Source organism: Corapipo altera, unplaced genomic scaffold, assembly GCF_003945725.1.
Source record: "Corapipo altera isolate COAL_440 unplaced genomic scaffold, ASM394572v1 23b, whole genome shotgun sequence".
In the NCBI taxonomy this organism is placed as follows: Eukaryota; Metazoa; Chordata; class Aves; order Passeriformes; family Pipridae; genus Corapipo; species Corapipo altera.
Genome location: NW_020884885.1, coordinates 14,013,838 through 14,038,292, shown reverse-complemented (window position 1 = coordinate 14,038,292; position 24,455 = coordinate 14,013,838). Strand labels below are relative to the sequence as shown.

Here is a 24,455-nt window from a genome sequence, read left to right as displayed (position 1 = left end):
TGTGCCTTGTACTAGGTTTAGTGAATAATAAATGTGTAACTTAATCAAAAGCAGATCCCTCTCATGCAGACACACATCAGTTCTGTGTGCATGCAACCACTCCTGTCTCTCTGGAGAGAAATTGAAACATCCATCCACCAGTCCTGCCTTAAAATCCTTGTGCAGGCTATTATGCAGTCCCTTACATAGAACTAAAGCTTTTCAGCTTCTGTATGTAAGCTAGGAAGAAATTAAGATTGTGCTTGTGGACCTCATCAGCAGAGAGAGGTGAAACAGCCTGGGCATAGGGTTTGCTGTGTGAGGCAGGACAGGACCCCTGGATCTTGACTTGCTCTTTCAACGTCTGAGTTGTGTGCACTTGCTTCAGCTGAAAGGGATAATGATGGAGAGATCTTTGAAAGCATCTGAGGGATTTAGAAGTGCAGGATGTGTTTCAGAGTGTAACACTTCATGCATGTTCAATACACCACTGGCACAGCTCTGTGTTACATACATTGTCCACAATAGTTTTGAGGAAAAAAAGTGGATTATCAAGAACTGGGCATAAGTGTCTTGTCAAAAACCTGATCAACACGTGGTTGTTTTTCATTACATAGAATCAGCTTTTTGCTGATGTGGGCATCATAAGCTCAGTCCTGCTGACAGTGCCTCGAGAGCTGCTTTTAGCAAAGGAAATGTTTCTGTCTTACCCCTCTCCTCTCTGCCTGTCAACTGCCCTGATGGCTGAGGCATCCCAGCAACCATTCATTAGTTCTAGCTGTATGTTTGCTATGTTTTAGCAAGGAGCAGGGAGTCATCACAGTGATGTTTAAAAGTGAATTTTGCCTAACTTTGGAAGACTCTTGGGCCAGCACCTAAGGTCAAAACCTTAGATTAATTTGATTTGAGGTTGGATTTATACTTAGACTTTCCCAGAGGTTTCTATGCAATGCCACAACTTTTAAACCTCATTTTAGTTCGCCTTGCTTAGACAAACTTTTCTGTTGTCTTCCTGAAGAGCAAGGGCCTGATAGGACATCTCCAGGATGGCTAGGACCTGCCCATTTTTCCGGAGTGTTTCTTCATGACCTCTGATGGCATATGACTCCCTGACCTGGATTGCGGGTGAGGAGCAAAATCTGCAGTGCCCAGGAGGAGAGTGTGGAACAGGGACCACAAACCTCTGCCACCAAGATCACATCTCCATAGGGAAACAGGAGTTTACTTATCAAAGGTGGAAATGGTGCATTGGAATGTAGCAGCTGGCTTAACTGGCAGAGCTGGTCTCTGTGTGCAGTGGGACTGGGATGGTGGATGGGGTTCCTGCCAAGCCTCCTCAGTCAGTGTTGCCTTGTTCAAGAGAGTTTTGAGGGCAGGGAGGGAAGGAGGGAAGACCCTACTGGGGCTCCCCATTGTTTCAGCCTGTGGAAATGGCTCCTTTCTCAGGGGTAGTAATAACTCAGAGGATTTTAACAGGGCAGGAGGCAGGATGGGATGGAGGAGGCAGGATGGCAGCAGCTAAAATGAGACTCTTGCAAGGGGCAGGGGGAAGGCAGATGGCTCTGAGCCTGCAGAAGAATGAAGAGGTGTCAAGGTCTCAGGGCAAGGATTGCTCCCTGGGGTGACCTTTAGGAAATCAGTGTTTCAGTGCCCCCTCATTTCACAGGGCCCTCTCAAGCAGCCTCAGGAGCTGCAAGAAGGGACATGAGACTTCAATGGCTGCAGGAAGGGGAGAGGGGATCCCTTGATCTCCCACCATCTGGATGGAATGAGAAGCAATTGGCTGAAAGTTCACATCCAGGCTGGGGACTGGGAAAATATCTTTGTAAAAAAGGCAGCAAGGCATGGATTGGGCTTCAGGAAATGTCCTGTGCCAGCTGAGGGAAAGAGTCCTCAGAAGTGGCAGTGCATGTGCCTTTTGCCCAAGTCACTCCATCACCCACCTGCCAGAATTCCTGCAAGCTGTGCTATGGCTCTGACCCCTGCTTGTTTACTGACTCTGTCCTGGTGCTGTACTTGCTGTGGAGTCTTCTCCAGGCATCAGTACTTAGGTTGCTATCTTACTGTCCTTTCAAAATGTACCCTTATTTCACGTCTTTCAGCTTGTGGTGTGGAAAAAAGAGCCTGCTCTCTAAAGAAGCTTTTCCTAGTTTTGAGCAGTTCTCAGCCTGACCTGGTGAGATGCAGGCAGCAGTTTGTATATGGGAGAAGTAATGCAGCCATGGTAAAGAGTTAGCCACTGGCCCTTGCAAAATATTGTAATAAACTTTTGATGGAGATGGGTGATGGAGAAAGGATAGGGAAAAAATCAAATGGTCTTAACATCAAAGGAGGAGAGAGAGGCCATTAACATGGTCAGATGCAGGAAATCTGGCAGGGGAGATGACCAGTACCAGAATTTGCACTGACATCCTCCTGTCCAAACCCTATCAATCTTGCTAGGGAATTTGACAGGCAAGAAAAGTCAAAGAGCAGCCGAGGGATTCTGAAATCAAAGGGCTTTGAAAGCTGGATCAGAGAATAGAGCAGGTTTCCCATCTGTTTTGAATTTATCATTGCTAATGAGGAAGCGGCCTCTGGTCTGAGTGAATAGGTTTGACCAGAGGGGTCACTTGATATATCCATCACATAGGGTATCGAGGGACTCTCTCCAAGTTAACCCTTTCACTGTGTAGTATGTACAAATGAGCAATTCAGACTGAGATGGCACAAGGAGGGACAGAGCATGCTTTTTGGACTCCCAGATCAGAGGCTCCTGTTTATATGTCTGTCTGGTGAGAGCTCTGGCAGGCAGAGGTGAAAATCCCAGCATCAGTCCATCCTGCTGATCGTGTCATAAGCAGGTGTGAGTCTTCTGCTTTCTTGCTGATTTGGCTGTGGTCAGTCTTTTTCTTGGAATCCAAGATCGCGACTGAGCATCACTTTGCTCAGTAATGTATAATTAATTTATAAACAAAGCTGGAAGTGGTTGTGTCAAACACTTATTTACAACTAGGCCCCATGTACTGCTCAGGTTGGATGCTGTGTCTGTCAGCAGAAGTTACATAAGGGGACAGACCTTTATCCCCCAGCTTCCCGGTCAGGGTTCATAAGCAATGGGGACAGCACCACATTTGGGCGAAGAAACAGATGGGAAAATAAGCTGATGAGACTGAGAGGAGTGTTAGAATTAATTAGAGGCCTTTAGCAACCCATGAGAGAGTTTATCTTGAAATTGGTAGCCTCATTATTTAAGTACCAAACGCCAACTTTCCCATTCCAGATTCATAAAAACTTTTCTGTATTTCCTGCCCTTCCCTGCCCTAAATGCTGATGCCATTATGTTTGATTTTCTAGCACTCCTTCTGATAATGCTGAAGGCACAACAGCCAGAGATGAAAGCTATGGAGATCTGCTTGCTGAGGTGATGATCCCCAATTATCATTCAAGACTGCTGCCTGTCTGCAAGGCAAGAGCTATAGACAAGGCTCACAGAGCTGCAAATCTTCAGAAGGAGACAGAGTGTGCGAGAGGAAATGTTGGCATGTGAGCCACATCCCCAACTCACCACTGAAGAGATTGTCCAGATAAGCCAAGGAGCCTCAGTTGCAACAGGGAGCTTGGTGGCTCACACTGCAAAATTACACTCCATCTCTTCTCTTTGGCACTGTAGAGCTCAGAGCCAAGTTGGCCATTGGAATAGACATTGATTACAAAGGTAGGTTCAGGGGTTGAGTTCAGAAAACTTGCAGAGCATGTGAATGGATGCTTGACTGGGTCCATCTCCTGTGAATCCTTTTCTAGCTGTTGCATTGAGAGTATAGAAAACAGGCAGAAAATAAACCCCCTTGCTTTCCAGCTGGTCCTTAGAGGTAAGAGGGGCTGGTGCAGTTGGGTTTAATTTCTGACAATGACCATTTCAGCATTATAAGGCTGGTCATGTTCACTAAGATCCCAGATACACAAATACTGTGGGTCACACTAAAAGTCTGGTTGCAATCGCAATCACAGATCCACATATAATGCAGTTTACCAATGACACTGTAAGTCTGATTGAGTTCAGAAGAACTTTCATGAATACAGACTAGCAAACAGTGCAATTTACTGGAGCAGCAGGTTACAGCTTCTTGTGAGATTGTTAGTGATAAATTCACTAGACCTGCAAAATATAAATGTATAGTGCTATGTACAAGTGTTCCCATGTATACTCCAGTGCAGTCAGAGACACAAATCTTACCAAAGAGGAGTCACTGTTTCTTGAAGGAGAGAGGAGCAAGCCCACTGACTTGTCTGCAAGGTGAGGTCATATTCTCCTCCTCTGCCACTGGGGATTTCAAATACCATTTACACTTCTGGTAGAAGTGGAGGTGAGACTGTAGTCAAAATATCCTGTTATTGCCATCATGAATGATAGTGGGGGACACAGGAGGGAGGCAGGCAAGTTATATGTAAATGAAGGATATCAAGAGTTACATAAAGAGAGAGTACAAAGTGTGTGAGGTTTTGTGCAAGGGTAGAACAGAACCGTGACATGTTGGTGCATCAGTGTTGTTAGTGTCACGATTCCAGCAATAAGGGTCATCCAGCCAGCCTGATAACCTATCACCCCATCAGCAGTCCATCCACTGTCATGCTGAGGTAATCCCTTCACCACATAATCTCACGACATATCTGATGGAAATCCCTTCACTATGTATCTCATGGCATATCTCATGGCTTTAGGCCTACTTGCTGCACTGCAAAACACATTTAAGGCTTTAAACCACATTTAAAGCACAGGATAAGATGGATTAGCCCCATCCATTCAGAAGGGGATACAGCATGGCCTTAACTTTGGCATTTGCAACCTGACCTGACATGTCTGAACAAAGTAAGTGTAAGGTGAAAGGCGTTGACCTGCCTATGGCTGCAGTTAAAGTCAGTGCAGCTGTGTGTGCTCTCAGGCACTGGAAGCAGAAGGCAGTGGTGAGTTAGGATGGCTCAGCTGACATGCAATAACGTGTTAAAAGGTAGTGGGCTGTGTTGTGTACAGATGAACCCTGAGATTTGCATGAGCTCAAAACCATAAAATGCAATTACTCTCTAGGGATTCATTCGCAATCAGACTCAGTTTGTGATCAGATGAAGAAGTATGACAATGTCTCTACTGTGCCCTGTCATCTTTCTGCCCTTCTGGAAGACTGCCCCTCCTGAAATATTTCTCCTTTAGCTGTCTCCTTAAATGTCAGGATATGTAGTTTTAGGGCAATCTGTCATCTGACTTCAGCACTGTTTCACAGAGTCTCTTAACAGCACTTCTGGGCCTGCTTTGGTGGATTGTGACTATGTGGTAGATATCAAATAAAAGAGGGTCTCCAGGTGGATGAAGGATGCTGTGGCCATTGGTTAATGTGATATTTAGGATGTTTTCAAGTAAAGTGTTGGGAGTTAAAAAGACAGCAAGTTTTCAAGGACATTTTATCTAGTGGGAGTGTTTAAGCCTGGAAATATACAGTGTTGATAACACAGCGGGATTAAAGCTTGCTGCATCAGATTCAGCACAAATTTGGTTGTCAGCTAGCAGCTACAGCACAAAGTCCTTAAGCAGCAGTTAATTCTCTTACTTGGAGGCCTTTCTGCTTGCTGCCTGCTAAATTCCAAATACTGGCTGACAATTGTCTGTTTAGAGCACTGTCTGTTCTCAAATCTCCCCTCCCAACTGCCACTTTCCCTGCTGCTGTTCTCAGCCTGGCTCAATGAACAGCTGACTGAACTCGGCACTGAAATCAGCAGGACGAGGTGCATTTACTACATACTCTAAACATGGCATGGCTTGGGGATCTAGCCTTTCAGGCTAGAATTAGTAGATATATTTTTAACACAAGCTGTTTTTTCAGCGGAATATAGGTATTGATCTTCTAAATCCAAGGTTTTGCTTAGTCTAACAAGAGTTAGGTTACCTAGCAATCAGGTGATGCGTGTTAAAATAAGTCTATGGTGTGGGTCACTCTCAGCCTGCCATTTCTCATCACTAGGCTGACTGGTGAATATTTTCGGTCTGGTTCCTCTCAAGGAGCATGGTAAAATTGATCTTTTCCCTCCCTGCCTCATTTCCTCTCTTCTTTTCTTTTTTTTCCCCTGTAATGGTCCTAGCACCACATAAATAAGGTAAGCTGTATTAATTGGAGCAGTATCGATGCTGTCACTGCCTTCCTAACAGCACCTGACTGGATAGAGAGCCCTGTGCTGCCTGCAGTCATGTCACAGATTAACACCAGAGAGCCCCAGTCCTTTGTCCTTGCAGCAGGCCTGCCCTTCAGAATGTGCTCCAAACCAGACAGAAAGGTGCTAACACAGCATGAAAAACAGCTGGGAGGGTAAGGAGGGAGAATCTGTGGAGATGGGTTGGATTTACTTTTGTTTTCAGAAGTACAGTAGGACTGTGTAGTCATACAAAGGTAGTATATAATGACAGGGACTCCAGGGACAAGTGATCTTTTTAGTGGTAGATTCAGAGGACTCCTGATGGAGCACTCCTGAGAGGCACAAGGGGAGGAAGAGAGGCAGAAGCACCGTTTAAGAGGCTGTTTAATAATTATAAAAGAACTTGTGACATTTTCTATATAAGTCAATGTAAAATAGATCTCAAGGGGATAGTAACAGACTCACAAACCTCTTTGTGGGCCAGCCCAAATAAAGGACATCACCTGAACATAACTAGTTCATTGCAAGCATTTCACTGTCAGGTGTGGGATGTCCAAACATCATAAATTCTATAATAAGAGTGAGTTAATAAGGCAATAATGGCAATGATGAAGTCCCTGGTTGATTTCAGAAAAAAAAAAATCTGTATTTCTATATCACTTAGGATGGCTGAAGGCCCCTTTACTGTTCCCTGCATCTGCTTCATCTCAGGTTTATTTGAGTGATATATCATCACTCCACCCATGAGACATCCCTGATATCTGCAAGCTCTGCAGACCTCCTAAAGGCCTGTGAGGCTGTACTGCCTTCCAGGACATATTTGTTCTGTACCAAATCTTACAGTAAATGACTGGAAACCAGGCAACTCTGACAAAAAACCAAAACATCCTGGACAAAAGGGACCTTAGCTATGAAAATTAAATTCATGTCAGTGAGTCAATCAGAATCTTCCAGGCTTGATTCATTTGGAAGTGCCTTCCTCACTCTGTATGCACATGTGCTCCACACAGCGGGGAATTTAAATACATGAAATTTATTTCTCGTGCCCATTCATCTTCTCAGTCACAGCTCTATGAAAGGAGAGGCAAGGCTAAGGGACAAGATCCTACCGGAGAGGTGGAGAAGGGAAGGGAGCGTATCCAGGGAAATCATCTGGATAGTTGCCAATTTATTGGAATTGAGACAAAGCAAAGGGAGTTCTTCCTAAACAAACAGATGAACTGGTGTTTCATCATGGTCTCCATTCACAGTTTCCTTGTGAAGCCTTTCATATGAATGAACTAGAAGGACACACTGTTAAAGTGGGTCAGGGAGAGGTGAAGAGTTGAAATCAGCTATAAACCCCAGCAGGACATGACTCCTTTGAAGAGCATTGTTATAGTGCCTTAGGTGTTAGTTTAGCAATCAAACCTTGTTGTATTTTCAGAGCTGTGTGGTACTGTGCTCCTGAGGAACTCAAGAGAGAGATAAATTCTGCCAAATACTGTTTTCTTTTTAGGCAGCAGAAAATCATTTCAGCCTTCTCTGTCATAGGGAACACAATACTCTGGTATTGTCACCTTTGTCTTGGCAATATGCTCAGTGAGCTTATAAGTTCCTTTATCTACACACTTCAAGAGGCTTAATGCCCAGTGGATCAGTTAATTATTCCATCACCCCCAAAATAGGCATAATCTAGTTTTTTTACCTGCTAGGTAGAAGTCAGAAGTAAAGAGAGATGCTCAGAGTCACAGCAGAGGCAAGCAGTTGGCTCGGGAGTCTGCGTTTCCAGGCCTTACACTCACCCCCACCAAGGCTACCTGCTTCAATTTTACTGGGGTCCCAAAGGTGACATCAAAGCCTCCAGTTCTGCTGTTAAATACCAAACACAGTCGCACTATCCAGAGCTGGACACACTGTGGAGCCTGGAGAGCTGCAGCTGCTCTCCTGGGCCCTCTGTGTTTCTGCAGCCAAGGAGCTGTGAGAGGTTTGATTTCTTGTAAGGGATGCAGAGGTCTAAGCAAAACCAGGCTGTGGGCCAGAGTTGCACCAGCCCTATGCTAGGTGATACTTGTTCCCCAGAACACTGCTGATGTGAATAAGCAGCCTGTACTTAAGAATGAATAGCATCAGGGACCAGGATATTTATTTTGTATGCGGTGATCATCCCCAAAGATTTTTCCTCATCTCTAGGGAAATACTAATTAATTGAATTTCATCACCTGAAAGTAAAGTTCATTTTCAGTTACTAGCAGGCTAGTACATAGCTGTCTTCATCATTTCAACAAAGGCATTAGGACAGCCTGTGTAATCTATCTAATTTTTTTAAAATTTTGGTACTTTTCATTTATTATTGAATATTTTAAATAGTATAGTGTTCTTTCACTGCCAGAGTGCAGTCTGCTCTGGAGTGGAGAATGACAGAGTGTATGATACAGAATGATTTAAGAAAATGGAAATGTAGAGGAAGAAGAAATTTTAATCAAAAATGCCACAACAATGACTTCTCTTGGAGGAAATTGTACTGAGATCTCTTCTGACGCTGCAGATTGGATGGACTCAGAGGGAGGGTTATCAGAAATATATCAGAAGTATCTGAAGTTCCAAAGAAAGTACTTCACACCTCTGAAAGTTGGACCATTTTTCTGTAAGCTGTCACTGGTGACACAATCCACCCATTAAACTGCATAGATCAGCCTTACTTATCTAGGAAAAGATAAGACCACTGCTGTGTCAAGCAACTAGAAATCTGATCCTGAAATATTTTGGTGATGCATGACAACCAAGGGACAGGATCCATATAGTTACTGATGAGGGTACCGTGGCAGAGTTGGTCTCCTGCATGGGGCTGTGAAGACAAGGTCTCTGCCTCAGAGAATGTGCAGTCTAGAGAGGTGGTGTGCAAACTAGAAGATGGAATGAAGGTGCACCTTCATTAGATTTCTTTCTTAGCTATTTTAGTTAATTTTTTTAAAGCATAGGAAAGGTTTTTGTTTTTTTTTCTTGCCTAAGGACAAGGCAAAAATGTGTCCAGCTTTTATTTCATTTAAAGAGTCTTTGCTTTATTGAGAACTATGTTACCACACCCACAAGGGAGCTTTGAACATGTCTATTTCAGTGCCTTTAATATTAGCCAGAACTTCTAAGACAGCACCAAAGGGAAAAATGAGGTCACTGGAAAGGAATGGCTAGAAATTGTAAATAAGATTCCTTATAGGGCTTATGTGGGAGATGAGAGTGATAGTGATGTTTGAAGTTTACCATCTGTGCCCAGGAAAAGGAAAACATCCTGATACACAGATGGCCAAGTATACTTTCATGCTGTTCTTTTCAGAGAGGAAAAAAAAAAAAGTAGTCTCTAAATGCAGTTCTCATAACTTTGAGTTATGCAGCGCACTCAAGTCATGCTTTTGTGTTTTTTTGATTTCACTCTGATCTTCTGTTTATTTATTTGTCATCAGATACAAAAGCATAGCAGTTGTCTCTTGACATCCACTTCAGACTTTCTAGATTTTCTGTCATTCTGGCTTAGTAGAGCATGGAATAATACTGACTGATACTAGTGGATTGAAATAAAAGAACATTTGAAAGTAATGGTCATGTCTCTGCAGAGGCATAAAAAATGAGATAAACGCAGAAACAGGCTTGGGAATGAGGCCCCAGTGCCTAAATGCCACCAAGCACTAAGGAACCAAAATACTTTGAACAGTGTGTAACTTACTGATTCTGGTCATAAATCTTCTGTGAACTTTATACAGCCCTGCCACTGTGTGGAGTAGAGACACAGCTTAGGGAGCCTTCCTGACCTGTGTAGGGCTTTGTTTGGAAGTGAAGATGCCATTTGTCTCAAGACTTAGTGATATAGAATGGGGTTTGAACACCCCTGGACCTACATCCCTGATACAGCTGTAAAGACGTCAGCATTTCCAGTCAGGCCTGTCAGTGGAAGGCCAGGCGTTGGTACGCTGCAGTCTTTTCATCCAGGTTTCTTATCACTTCTTTGCAACACAGTGTGGAATGTCTAAGCAAACTTCATTTTTTTTTTTTTTTTTGGTAGGAAGCTGAAAAACCCATTGCAAGGTCCAGATTTTCTGTATAAAGTTTCTCCTGCATCTGATTTGCATGGCTGAGTTATAGCCCTCTAAATTACAAACAAAAGCACTGGCCAACTCTAGCTAACAGCTCTAATGGATACTATTATATTTCTGCTGCTAGTTGGCACTCAACCTTCACTATCTCATCAGCATAAAGGGATGCTGTCAACTTGACAAATTGTGTCTTCCTTAGAGGGGGAGAAAAAAAAAGCCATACCTACTTTTGTTCCAAACCAGGCTTTGCAAGAACAGTAACTAGAAGAGAGTAAGGATGCAAATGGGGTGCTATTTAACTGCCTCTGTTCAGTGTGTTTACTTGGCATATTTGACAGCGCTTTGTGGTATGTCAGTGTTATTTGTGTGCATTAGCACTTCCCCTCCCAGGCTGGCAAGATGATGCCTCCTGGGAGGTGGGAGTGCAGAGGGGTCAGGGAGGAGAGGGAATGCTTTTATCCCAAGCCTTGTTTTAACAGCAGCAGCAAAAGTGAGTGAAAAAGCAACAAGAGAATTTGTATGTACATTGCACAGGATGCCATTATACTTGGTGCACTGTTTTAAATTGATTTCTAACATGCTTGGGAAAGAAGGAACTCTCCCTCACCCTATTTTACTTCCTTCTCCAGAGGTGATTTTTACAGTGTCCTGCTCACTGCTGTTTAAAGACAAACCTATGCACAACTTACATTATCTGAGATAGACTGGTTTGGAAACATTCCAAACTGTCAGCATCCCTTTAAACACAATACTGTTCTTTCCCTTGTTTTCCCTTCTGGGTGCCAAAGATGTCCCCAGAGGACATTGCAACTAACCTGGCAAAAAAAAAAAAAAAAAAAAAAAAGGAAGAGTTCCTACTTCTTTGTCATTAAAATGACTGGCACGCTGCAGAAAACCGTCTGCTACTTCCATCTCTGCCAGCTTTGCCTAAAATGTGCTGAGCTGCCTCAGCCCACAAATATGTGAGCAGTTTAGAGACTTTTTGCTAACCAGCAGATAATATCGCCCTTCTGTTTTGGTTCTGTTTGGACTATGGTGGACACTCGTTTGCTCCCCAGTTCTTAGGAGGACAGCCCAGACTACTGGTTCCTGGCGAGAAACTGGCGAGGGAATAGAAATGGGAGACCAAGCTCGCCATCTCCTGGGGAAAAGGAATTTACGCTTTCAGAAATGTTTCTTTTATTTTATTTCTTCCTTTCATTCTCACTCTTTTTTCATTCACACATGCTGCAGTGTTTTGGCAGGAGATGATCAGGTGCTGTTCCGTGCTGAGCCATGCCGAGCTGTGCAGATCCAGGCCGGGCAGAGCCCTTCTCCATCCCTTTTTGTCCCTCCTCCATCGTCATCCTTCTCCCAGCTCTGCTGGGTTTTCAGGATCTTGGGGAAGAGTTTGGGTCTGGTTTTGCAGAGGGGGTGAGAGGAGCCCCAGGATGCCCTAAACCAACGAAGTTTTAAAAGCAGATTTACAAAGCAAACTTAGTTGCTATCACTGCCTCTCCTTCCACGATTTCTCTTAAATCTGCTCGAGAAAGTTTTAAAATAAAACATGCTGTGTTAAAAAAATAATCCTAAATGTGAATGGAGTCTGTCCCAGTTTAGCAATCTGGAAATATTCAGCTAACTGGTTAACTTATACCAAATTCTCTCAAAGACATCTAGGCTTGAGTGTTTTAGCAAACTAGGATAATGCTGAATCTAAGCTAATTTTTTTTTCTCTATGGAGGATTAGGCTGGATATTTGGAAAAGGTTCTTCCCCCAGAGGGTGGTTGAGCACTGAAACAGGCTCCCCAGGGAAGTGGCAGCACCAAGCCTGACAGAGCTGAAGGAGCATTTGGATAATGTTCTCAGGCACATGGTGGGATTGTCGGGGCTGTCCTGTGCAGGGCCAGGAGCTGGACTCCATCCTTGTGAGTCTCTTCCAACTTGGGATATTCTGTTGAGATATTCTTTTCGGCTTGCCATGCCAGCTCTGACCCTGCTGTGGTCCCTTCTTCTTCCTGTGACACTCGGTAAAATATGACAGTGAATTATGTCACGGGGTGGGTACACAGTGCTGGTATTTTTGTCATACACTTCACATGTACTTCAGCAGCAGCAACGTCAGTGACAAGACTCATAGGCATTAATAACTCCAGAAAAGAGGTTTATAGAGTGTTGAACAGCAACAGTCAGGTTCTTATGTGATTAAAAGGGCAAGGACCATTTGGCCACTGCCACATATGTCCTGTGGAGTTCAGGGACATTATAAAGCATATAGCAGTTGATCTAATTACTGTCTAGTCACAGTAAGACACCTAAGTTTTCACAGATAGTTACATTTCACTTCAAAAACTGATACTTACAGTGAGGCTTCTAAGGATATCTACAAATTTTTGGGTGTAACTAAAAAAATCAGGACTTTTTGCACATTCTCATCAGCCTTGTTACAAAAGTGTCCCTGCTGTAGTTTGTGAGGTTTAATTCACTGGTGTTTGTAGTGCAGCTGCAGTGCCTTCAAACTGCGGCCAGATGATGTGAACCATGAGAGCTGATGAAAACACTGGGCAGGATTACCAAATAATGATAGTGGGTAAGCCAAGGTCTTGCACTGTAATGCTACAGGGCTGTGTTAGTGCAGTGATATTCCTGACTTGGTTGTGGGAAAGTGGTAAACCAACTGGAGACTGACTTACACAACGTTAACCAACTCACACCTTGGAAAAGTCAGTTATTCAACAAGCAAGGCCCAAATGTCACAAGCATCAACCTCTTACATTAAAAGCAGAGTGAAAAATCAGCAACTACCTGCACAGTATCTCCATAGGGGGAAAGTATATGATGATGTAATTACTGTGTCATGGAGTAAAGCTTCTGACGAGGGGGTCAAAACATTGGAAAAGGGTCTGGGGAGGTGGGATTCCTCAGCTGCAAGTGCTGCCACTCTACAGCTTAGTGAGATGAATCTTTTAAGGGGTATATGAAAAGGACTGCTGAATTTATTAAACTGGCTACCTCTGTAGGGGCTATTATGACTCAGAACAACTAGTTATAAAGCAGCTGAAGAAATTACACCACTAGGTATGTCATTCCTAGTACCCGAGTAACTAGTTCCTAGTACCTAGTAAAGGAGATTAAGGTGGACTGTTGTGATTTTTAAGAAAGAAGTTCATTTAAAAAGAGACCTATCTAGATTTGTTACCAAAAAAAGCCTTCTTCAATCCTGACTTGGGCAGGTGGTTCAATCTATACTGTTAAACTCTGTTATGTTCAGTGAAAATTAGATACTAAAAAAACGGAAACTAACATTTTTAACTGAGGTCAAAACAATTCTAAACCATATTACTAGTAATGAAATACCTTGATTTAAGTGGAATAGTAAGACCTCAGTTATAAACAAAAACTTTGTACAGATGGTAGTTTTGGAAGAGCTTGAATATGTAATTTTCACATATTAAACCCCAAACTTAAAAACACAGTAGTTATTATACCTTTACCAAACCATCATGAGTCTTGTCCTCTACTGTTTTAAATCCATGTTTAAAGATCATTAATTGAAGTCGAAGCTAGAAATCTTAAAGCATTTTATTCTGAAGTTTTTCTTGCTCTCAATCACGTCTATACAATTTTTAGTCTGGACACCCTAAAGTACACATTTTCTTGCAATAAAAGGAAGCATTGTTTGTATTGTTTTGAATAAAACCAAGTAAGCTTTAATGTTTTTAATGTTTTTTAAACAGTCAGATCCAATATAATGTCTGAATTGTGAAATTACAACTTGACTTTAACTTGCATACTTATGCTTTACAAATAAATTTATCATTGTTTTGGTTACTGTAACTGAATTATCACTTGATAATAGTGTACATATTTTCTATTTCTCAAATACTGAAATAAGCTCCACTTCGCTATGAAGGCTTGTGGTTTTCTGGGAGAAGTAAATTCAGGTGATCTGCATACTATGACAGTTTGTTCTTGGACAATTCTTCTCCAGAAAGGAAGACTTGTGGTGGTGACCCCCTTTCAAGAGAGATACAAACTGTTGAGTAAAGAATGGCCACTTTGATTCTGAAAGGCACAGTGTGTAGAGCTTACTAGGCTTAGCCATTGAAAGTGGACAGGGATTTCACTGCTTCATAAGTATGAAGGCAAAATGGAAAGGAAAGAAAGAAGTTAACAAAAGAGGACAGTGTTGGCACAATAACAAGCTGATAACAGAGATGAGTACATTTAGGCTAGCCCTACCAAACAGCAGCAATATGTGGAGGGAGGATGAAAATCTGATTTTAAGAGAGCAGCAGGTATATTATTCTCTGTGTAGCAGTCCCTATAAAAAGGACTTTAATGTGAAGTATTCCTGCTGGCTGGGTAATGAGAGTCCTACTCAGCCTCTCGTTTTCTATACCTTTTTCTGAGCAGTTTCAACTCTTCTGGCTAAGGAGATAAGAACCAACAATAAAATACCTAACCATTTAGGCAAAGATTGAAGGCAAGCTGTCACAGCGTCCTAAATCTTGGGCTAGAAAATACCAGCACCTTATTTCAGAATGACTTGAGATATACCCCTTGAAGCCATGTTTGTCATGTCTCTGATCCAGGGGGCACATCCCTTTATTACAGTTCAACAAGCAACTTTTAGCTACGTGCAGATAGCTCCATTCTGACACTGGATAAGCCTTCTCAGTTTTAAGTCTTTCTTTTCTTTACAACTATTCTGTAGTTGTATAATGGTTTTACATGAGAACTCTATGCAACTATCAGTTCTTCATTCCATTAGAGTGTACATTTTGGCTATAACTTTACTATTTACCTCAAGGACTTCCTCTGTGTATGAACTTCCTCAGCTCCTCTAACACTACAGTACTTCATCCTGCATTATTTACCTCCTCGGTGATTCTCACCTTCTAAAACAGTATTATATAACCTATTTGAGATTTTTTTAAGGTTAGGCTGCAGAGGCAACAAAACTTCCTCAAACTGAAGCAGTCTGTTACAGATGCTTTTCACAGCTTGAATCTTACAGAACATATTCTTAAACATCCATCTTCTCCTTTCAGATTTCCCTATTATACATGAAATATACCAGTTTGCCTTGACATCACACCAAGCTTTATTATCTTTGCTCAAAGTAGACATTAACAAGTGACTTGTCATACAGCTGATCCTGATGCACGAGCTGCACTACATCATTATCTTTTAAAGGCACAGGTTTCATTTACACATATACTCTAAGCCTGCACTCTGTGGGGATGCATAAAATTAATTAACAAAGTTCCTGTAGTTTATGCACACTTCTTGAATGATTTCATGTTTCCAAACACAACAGACATGTTTTGTGTCTTGAAGGAGAGCCAAATGTTATATGACAGGTGGGACTTTGCCATAAACAAAGCATTTGGATCCAGACTTCTAGTTTGCAGCATTAGAGAAGGCCACCATAAAGAAGAGTCTTAATTTTGTTGATTTTCTGCACTTAACTCCTCCACACTCTCAATGCACATATATTTATAAACTTCTAGGTCAGGGTCATCACCTTAAATATTGCACAGAGCTGGTGCCCACGGAAAAAGGTGCCCTGAAACTGTATTATAATGAAGAGAAGACAGTAAAACATGAATCAATCTGAACAGGAAACAAAAGATCCTTCTTCAGCAAGAAACATGCACATCCATTAAACCAGCCTAGAAACTTGGCATCATCACAGAGAGGCTGAGGTAACCCAGGACATCTCTTCCAGAAAAGGATTCACAAAATCAATTACCATTTCATTCTTTAATTAAATGAAGATTTACACCAACAACAGAACACTTTGGAGAAGTATAGGCACATATTACCACAGAAGGGTTTCCTACAGTACAGACAACAGCCTTCAGTTCTTTACTTTCCCAGTTTGTTTTTTGTGCAGGAAAGGAAAGCCCAGAGTCCAATAAACCCCAACATGAATTATGTGAACTCCTTTTTTTCTTGTCAAACAGAAGGAGGTAATTAGTTCCTGCTAAAGACGTTCAGACTATAGTCATTTCACAAATGGTGCTACGCAGCTGATCAGAAGGGAATGTGCATAATTGCCCTGTTTCAAAGCATTATCCTGTAATAACAATCTGCCTCATGGCTGTGCTTCACTGAGAGAGAGAGAGAGTGCTACATCTAGCATGCACCTCAGTACGTGCACATTCCAGAGAGAAGCACCCTCTTTTTCTAATACTGGAAGGCAGCCCATTAACCAGCTTGAGCCTTTTAGATTCTCATTTTGGGGCAAAGGGATAGCACTTGTTTCACTGGCTGCAGCTATTTGCTCTTTCCAGCTACAATCCTTGTGATTAAACCCAGCTCTGAGCCCTCCAATTCTCTTCTGAAATGGTGAACAGCTTTTCTTCAACAATACATTGGGAAAGCACTTTTTGGTATCAGACCAAATGAATATTTGAGTGTTAGCTTTTGAAAGCTATCTCATTAATTCAATAAAGAAACTTCTTCAGTTTTGTTTTGCTAAAACAGATGATGTGTTACACACTGGACTGCAACATACGAGAGCTGTAGGTAGAGAATACTTCCCTTCCTTGCTGCTGGAATCCGTGCCATTGAGTATTCATTTGTTTGCAACGGCAGAAAGTTGGTCCCGAATCCTTCCTAGACCTTCTAACATAGTGTCCAGGGTTTCTTTACTCAGTTCCACAGTCAGTGCAGAAACAACAGGATTATTTCCACATAAGGCAGCATCTTCCTGAATCTTAAAACAGGAATGTAGACATTAGTTGTATTAAAAATTCATTCACATGTTTTTCCAGTACCACTACGAAAGTCAATGTTTAATAGGCAGATTAAGAAAAATGCTTTAAATTTGGAATCCAGCTCCATCCTCAAGGACCACAGCATATTTTCTAAGCTATGTGTCCCACTATTGAAGTGCTCTCCCACTGACAGAGTACCAGTGAGCATCTACTGCCATGAGTATTGGGAAATTTTGAAGAGACTTGCGGCAGGAAGCCACATCTGTATCAAAACCATCTTAGCAGAAACCACATAGGATACTTAACCCCATCCCACACACAGAAATTAGATTTTTTTTCCTGATCCTCTGAAACCCACTCATCCCACTTTTACTGGCTGGGGGGAGCCAAAACTCTGCAGAACAAAAGCAATAAGTTTAGCTATACTCCCCAAATAATAGATGTGGCCAGTAAAGGAAGATATTAGTAATCTAAAGTAATTTCCCAGCTAATGAAGTCAGTTAAACATGCTGATGAGTGTTTAGAATTAAAGGACAATGACTTCATAAATTATCTTCTCTTTTTCTGTAGAGAACAATGGTGATTGGGAACAAATATGCTGAATTCTGCATTCTCATGTACAGAAAATTCTCCCTTGAAAGAAAAAGCTTCCATCAGAGGCCTCATTCCCAGGCTCTATGGCATTTCAAATACCATCTCAGAGTCTAACTGCCCACCAGGCAAAAGGCAAGCACCAGATGCCTGTCTGAACCGGTTTGCACTACCACTGGCAAGGCAGGTGTCAGACTTGATTATTTTGGTCCTTTAGAGCCACTGACATTACCTTTAACTGAAGCAGGCAAGTAGGGACTGCCATTCTTATGATGCTGTCTGAAGACGTCTTGATGTCCACCCTCCAGTCCATGTCGACCAGCCGAGGCAGGGAGACTGAGGGATTAAACAAATGGGTCTGTTGGGCCCAGCAGCACATGATTATACCAGACCCTGGAGCCTGTGACCACATGGACCATGTACATGCTGCTCCACTTCTGGCTCCAGGAAGTGTACAACTTTAGTGCTACTACATTGCTTCACATAATTTTTAATGTGAAATAAGCCAGTCTCTGACGGCCTTCTCATGACATCAGAAGGACAAAAGGGGTTCTCCCATCATTACATGCAATGATAGCACAGTGCAAGACAAGCATAGGTCAATTCACAAAGCAGCTGGGAGAAGGAGAGCAGTAAGATGTCCTCTCTACATCTTCATCCCTGCCTTGCTACCTGCAACACTGAACAAGTGTTTCATCAGGAATTGCTCTGGGACCTGCATGCTTACTGCTCTGCTCTGAAACTGGTAAGAAAGCACATAGGAAAGCTCTCAAAATCCAGCAGTATAAAACATGCTATTTCAAGTTACTCAGCCTGTGAACCAAAGCATCCTGCAGTACAGCAAATGTACTGGTAAACTGCAATTTTCACGTGTCCTGTCAATTCGTTACAAATATTTTAAATGTCATCCTAATTCCATGCAGCCTAACAGAAACCATTTAACAGTCTGCTATAATACTGACACCAATAGCTCAGGGCTGGAGACCTCATGAGCCCTCGCAAGGAAATGAGGACAGGTCTATCTTGGCTGCTAAGGAAAGAGCTGTCTCAGAAGGCAATTGCAGCCTCTCTGGATTCTGCCTATCATAGGATGCCTAATTTCCTCCCCGGGGGTTGATTGCTAGCCTTCCCACTGATTCCAGAGGCTCAGGTTGCTTCCTAACTGTGCTTTATTGCCTAACAGAATTTTTTCTCCCTCCTCCCGCTGCTTCCCTGTGCAGACCTTCAGGGGGCAGTGCACAACTGGCTGCCATGCTCCTGCTTTTGGAACACATTCCAGTTCACATCCAGGGCCAGCACTTGGCAGCATTTGCAACAACATAAAATGCATCTGTTTAGCCTTTTATGTTAATTTGCAAAGACTGATTGCTGGTGGCTTGGGAGGGGCAGGAAACCATTCACTTTTTTATGTTAACACAGATCAGTGTTGGAATGCCTGCCTTGGTTCCTATGTAATGTATGTCAGATATTTCACGAACACAATACTAAAATAATCCATCAATTCCTGCAAGACAATCTCATTTCAACAGTGTTAAATATTCATCTAATGAATACAAAGACATGAGCATCTGAGTAGAGCTCCTGGGTGGTGCTCTAAGAGCCCCACAGCCAGCCTTGCTTCTGGGTCGTGAAGGCATAGCCAGTGTGTTATGCTGGTGTGTCATGCTTGCTCTCATCTCCTCCAAAACATGGTAGCATTAAGGATACAGGAGAAAGCATTATCTGCCTTGGTAACACTGTTTAGTGTAAGCAACTAGTGTATTAGCATTAGGCAATAGTTTCTTACCTCTCTCTATTTATACTCCACTAGAACTTTGAGGGACAATGAATTTCCAGGTCTTCCAATACTGTTTAGCTGTTGGACATTACCTCCTCTGCAGGCAAAGGAAAGGCTAAAGAGGATCCATGCAGACCTTGGAGCACTCTGTTATATATCAGCTCTCAGTTATAAGCCTCTAAGTGCTACAGTTGTAAAGAAAACCTCTTGGGGAGAAAACTAAGTGTTGTAGCTGCACAGAACACCTAACTGGGATGTAACTCATTGGCCATGTTGCTATTGTTAAAGCTGGCATTTCTTAATTACATCACTGTTTAGAAAGGTGAAGAAAAAGCAGGTATAAATATATGCAGTGTACCTACTGATCCGTGAAAATGAAAGAATGCACAGGATTGACTAGGTATGCAAGGATAAGGTATTCCCCAATATACACATATCCTTTACAGTGCAGTTATTGCATACAAACATCCCTTAATGATGTGAATGGGGAAGACAGAGTGCTTCAGTTTCAAAAGTTTAGCAAATAATTGCTATACATTGCGCCCTGCTAGGCAGCCACAGACTGAGCTTTAAATGGAACTGCTTGAGAGCTAGAAACAATTTAGCACAGCCACACAGATCTGCATACAAGCTTGTTGGCTTCTGCTAAACCCTGCGATGCCACAATCTTACAGCTCTATCTAAGCCCTATGGTGATGACCCTGTGCTACATTACCATGCCCTGTTCTATACTCTAAGCTGAAATGACCTCAGAAAACATCAATTCCATCAAGATGTGAACTACAACTTACTCTGACTTGCTTGTGCTTCATTCCTCCAAGCAGAGCTGTGAAAAAGTGGAGAAAAACAGTATCAACAGTGTTTTGAGAAAAAAAAAAAAAGAAAAAAGGTAGGGCAAGCACTTAGTGTGGCTTATCCCTGACAGAAGGGTCACCAGCGGTAAGCAGGGGACAGAGACTGACTATCCTACTGAGTGCCAGGAAAAGGCTGTCACTGGTGGGTAATGGTAGGCACACTGGTGACCAGCTATTGGTTCTTCTGGAAGTGCAGCTCACTTATGGCATGTACCTTTCTCCTTGGTTTTATCAAAGCAATGGGCTCCCAAGCACTGAGTTGTACAAGGATGCAGATTTGCCCTCCTCTGCCACCATCTCACACATGCTCTATAACATACCTCCACACCTGAGCCAAGGTGGCAAGTGGATGGGCACTTGGATACTACTTGGATTTTCTAGTGCCGAAATCTAGCCCTCTAAGCTTTATTGTCATCTGTAGCATTTTTCCACCACACAGGTGAGTTGTTAGGATAAAAGGGCCTATGCATGACAGGAATGAGACCCATGTCCATTTCAAAATTCATGGGAAGACCCTGTGCGCTCATGGCTGTTTGCCATTCCACTCAGATGCCATATTTCGTTCAACTCTACTCATCCCAACCTGTGTGATTATTCCTAAGGGACATGCGAAATTCACAGAAACAAACCTTTGCATGTTGCCAAATACCCACATATCAAACCACATGCAAAGCCTTTAACTCTTCAGCTGAAAGGAAATGGCAGTGGGTAGCACTCACATATTCTCCAAGATTATCTTTGTCAGAAGGTTTTTCAGATTTTGGTGGAAGTTTTCTGGGAAAAGAGAGAGGATATCTTCTGCCCTCGTCAAGCCGCGGTACACGACATGCCTGGTGAGGCTGTGCAAAGCAGATACCAGCTGTCAGAAAGGAAGAGGAGAAAGGGCTCTGCTGGGTTGAAAAGCATCACATACAGCACGGGACAGACCTTCAGCAGCCAGGAGAGACACAGCTTCTGCTGCGAGACCGACACCGCCAGGGCCTCGGTCATCCAAGCACGGCCTGGCAGCCTTAGCAGGAAGGGAGCCGAGGTCCCCGCTGCCCTCCGGTTCGCAGCCTCAGCCAGTTCCCTTCCGCCTCCCTGTGCGGCCCCTCGGGACCGTGCCCTGGGCCGAGGGTCGCCGTTACCGAGCTCTTACCGCTACAGCAGCGGCTGCGGTCCCGCGGAGCCCGCACCTTCCCGAGGGCTGGGCCGCCCCTGCGGGCCGTTCCTGGCGCCTTCCCCCTTAGCCCCGCTCCCAGCGGCTCTCCCTCCCTCCCGCCGGGGCCCGCGGCTGCCCCGCCCGGCCCTACCTGCTCCGCTTCCTCGGGGTCGGCGGTGAGACCGGGGCAAGCGCGCTGGGCCAGCGGGCGGAGCGCGGCGGGCGGGCTGGAGAAGCACTCCTGGCACAGCTGCCGCACGGCGTCCTTGGACGGCGCCTGGCGGGGAGCAAAGCGTGGGGCGCTCAGCCGCGGCAGCCCCCGCGGCCGGGCCGGGCGCCCCGTCCCCCGCAGCCCGGGGCCCGCTCACCTTCAGCAGGCTCTGCAGCGCCGCGAACTCCTCCTCCCGCAGCGCCGCCATGTTGGCGGCTCAAACGAGCCGCGCCCCGCCCGCCGCCATCGCGGCGCCGTCAGCGGGGCAGGCGGGGCCGGGCGGGCAGCGCGGGGGGACCAGGGGCGGGTGGGGGGTATGGGGGACCGGGGCGAGCCCTTAATATCTCGCCTTGCTACTTCCGGTCCTGTTTCTTGTCGGCAGTGCAGATCCTTACGTTGGATGTAGAATTTAACTGTAAACGCGCTATTTCCAGCCAGCGGGAACTGAAGGCAAAGGATTTAACATGGCACTGCTGCAGTGATACGGACCATTGTCTTAGCAAACTGCATCTTTTTCACTTTGTAAAGAATTAAAATAAGTCCTCTTTCTGAGAAAGTCTTCTCTTTGTCTTGTGTGGTTCCCAGCAGATCTGGTCCCAGGGCATCGGTAATTTACTATCTTTCCCCATCACCGCCTCTGTCACAGCATCCTCATTCTCATTTCAGTCTGCCTAGGTTTGTTACACGGTGTGAAACACAAACATATAAATGCTTCCTGCATTGAGCTCCCCAAGCTTGGCAGGGAAAAGGGCTTACTCAGAGCAACTGATTCCCTGCTACACATTGGGACAGACAAGAAGGGGAAGGGAAGAATGGTGAGATCCTAATTTTTTATTTCCAAAATGAAAGGTTTGCAGTTAGTGGGCTAAACAATAGCATTCCAAAGGAAAAAAACCCAAACAAACATGGAGTAGTGGTTAGAGGTTGAGGTTTATGAGCTAGGAAACTTGAATCATGTTCTCTTGACCTTACTTCAATTTTCAGATGAATCAAGGTAGGTCATTTTTGTCATGAGTGATAGGAAGGTAATAGTACTCACTGTATAATATAACATACTGCATTAATAAACGTGGGCATGTATTAACCTCAACAGTAAGTTTAGAGGTTTTGAAAGGATAAACAGAATGAAGGCACTGTGAAAAAAACAACACTGTTACAATATGAGCAAGTATGCCTAAAGGAAATGTGGATTGTTCAGAAGATATCACTTATTATTGTAATTGTATTATTGACCTCTTATAATCCGCCTGCTTGTCTTTTTCCCAAACCAATAAAACTGGCATTTTCTACCGTGAGAGGTAAGCAGAATTTTTCTAAACAGTAAAACTTCTGAAATGCTATATCTAAATGAGGAAGAGGAACACTCATATTTTTCAGAGCTTTTCTAAAGCAATGACTTTACAAAACTTTACTAAAATCAGGTTGATCCATACCTAGCGTATTGGGGTTGCATGGCAAGGTTCTGGTACTGGGGGGTGCTAGAGAGGGGTGGCTTCTGTGAGAAGTTGTTAAAAGCTTCCCCCATCTCCAAAAGAGCCAATACCAGCTGGCTCCAAGACAGACCCACCACTGGCAAAGGCCAAGTCTGTCAGTGAGGGCAGTAGTGCCTCTGGGATAACATATTTAAGAAGAAAAAAAAAAGTCATTACGCAGATATAGTTGCAGCCAGAGAAGAGAGGAGTGAGAATATGTGAGAGAAACAGACCTGCAGGCACCAAGGTCAGTGGAGAAAAAGGGGTAGGAGGTGCTCCAGAGCACCGGAGCAGAGGTTCCCCTGCAGCCTGTGGTGCAGACCATGGCGAGGCAGCTGTGCCCCTGCAGCCCATGGAGGTCAGCAGGGAAGCAGAGATCCACCAACAACCTGTGGAGGAGACCCACACCAGATCAAAGAGTGGGGGCATAGGGTGGGGAAAGTAGATAACTGTCATTGCTAACTATCACAGGAGTGTGTGGCAAGAGAGAGCATTTACCTATGAGTCATGCACTCAGAACAAAGATGCTGCCTACCAGTAAGAACAGCTGGCATCCTACTGAATTCATTCTCCAGTCCACCTCCTATTGTTGCAATTTCCTCACTCTGGGAGCCTTATAATCATGAAGAAATAATGACAGGTTTGATTTATTATCAAACTTGAAACACTGCTTGTAGCTCATGGTCAGAAGCCAACTGAAGTGCTTAGTAAAATGCTTTGTGAGTGGTTAGATCTCTTCTTTCTCTTCTTTCTCCTTTCTTCTCTTTCTTTTCTTTTTTCTGTTTCCTTCCTCCCTTCCTCCCTTTCTCCCTTCCTTCTTCCTCTCCCTCCTTTCTTCCTGGCTGGGAATCATGAGTGAGAAGGGAGGCAAGGTAAGAAGGGTTGACTTCCGAGGGTTAGGTAGGGGATTTCTGGTGGGAGTGGAGGACCTCCTGGACCTTGCAGAACGAGAATAGTTCTTCATTTGCCTTTTCACTTGAAATAACAAATTGTCCTCATGTTCTGTATCTACTGGTACTTGGCAAGTCATAGCCGGGGGAATTCCCTTGTTGTCAGGTATATACACAGCTCTCTGCTGGACTCTGAGAGATTAATGCATCCTCCTACCTGGAAAATATCAGGAGGTAAGTTGCCTGTGTGCCCTTATCCTTTTCTGATGGAGATGGACTCACAATTATTTTTTATTAAAAAAAAAAAGAAAACGAAAAAAAGAGAAGGAGGTATATGAGGCATTGAAAGAACTGTCTGCATTTCACATACGAAGTATCTATTTTCAACAGAAGTCATCTATCATGACAGAATAAATTACATGATACCTCAAGGTAAAAATCAAGAATTGGAAAGCTGAGCAAAAGAATTTCAGTAAGTCAATGTACAATACACCCAGTGCTTTTATACACAGCTACATAAGTCCAGTGACAGATAAATACTTAGCATAAATGTGGTTTTAGTTATAGTCCATCAACTAAAGTGAGAGCCTAAAATCAATCTAC

At 43.6% G+C, this 24,455-nt stretch overlaps 1 protein-coding gene across 1 annotated transcript; it reads right to left on the bottom strand.

The window, feature by feature from the left end:
• Nucleotides 1-13,754: 13,754 nt before the first annotated feature.
• On the bottom strand, nt 13,755-21,763 carry COMMD9 (COMM domain containing 9). Its single transcript, XM_027642350.1, has 6 exons — nt 21,648-21,763; nt 21,431-21,556; nt 20,858-20,997; nt 20,076-20,110; nt 17,740-17,843; nt 13,755-16,915 (listed from the first exon to the last, which is right to left on the bottom strand). Exons 1-6 carry the CDS (start codon nt 21,696-21,698, stop codon nt 16,775-16,777), a joined length of 597 nt encoding a protein of 198 aa, XP_027498151.1. The 5' UTR covers nt 21,699-21,763; the 3' UTR covers nt 13,755-16,774.
• Nucleotides 21,764-24,455: the final 2,692 nt, after the last annotated feature.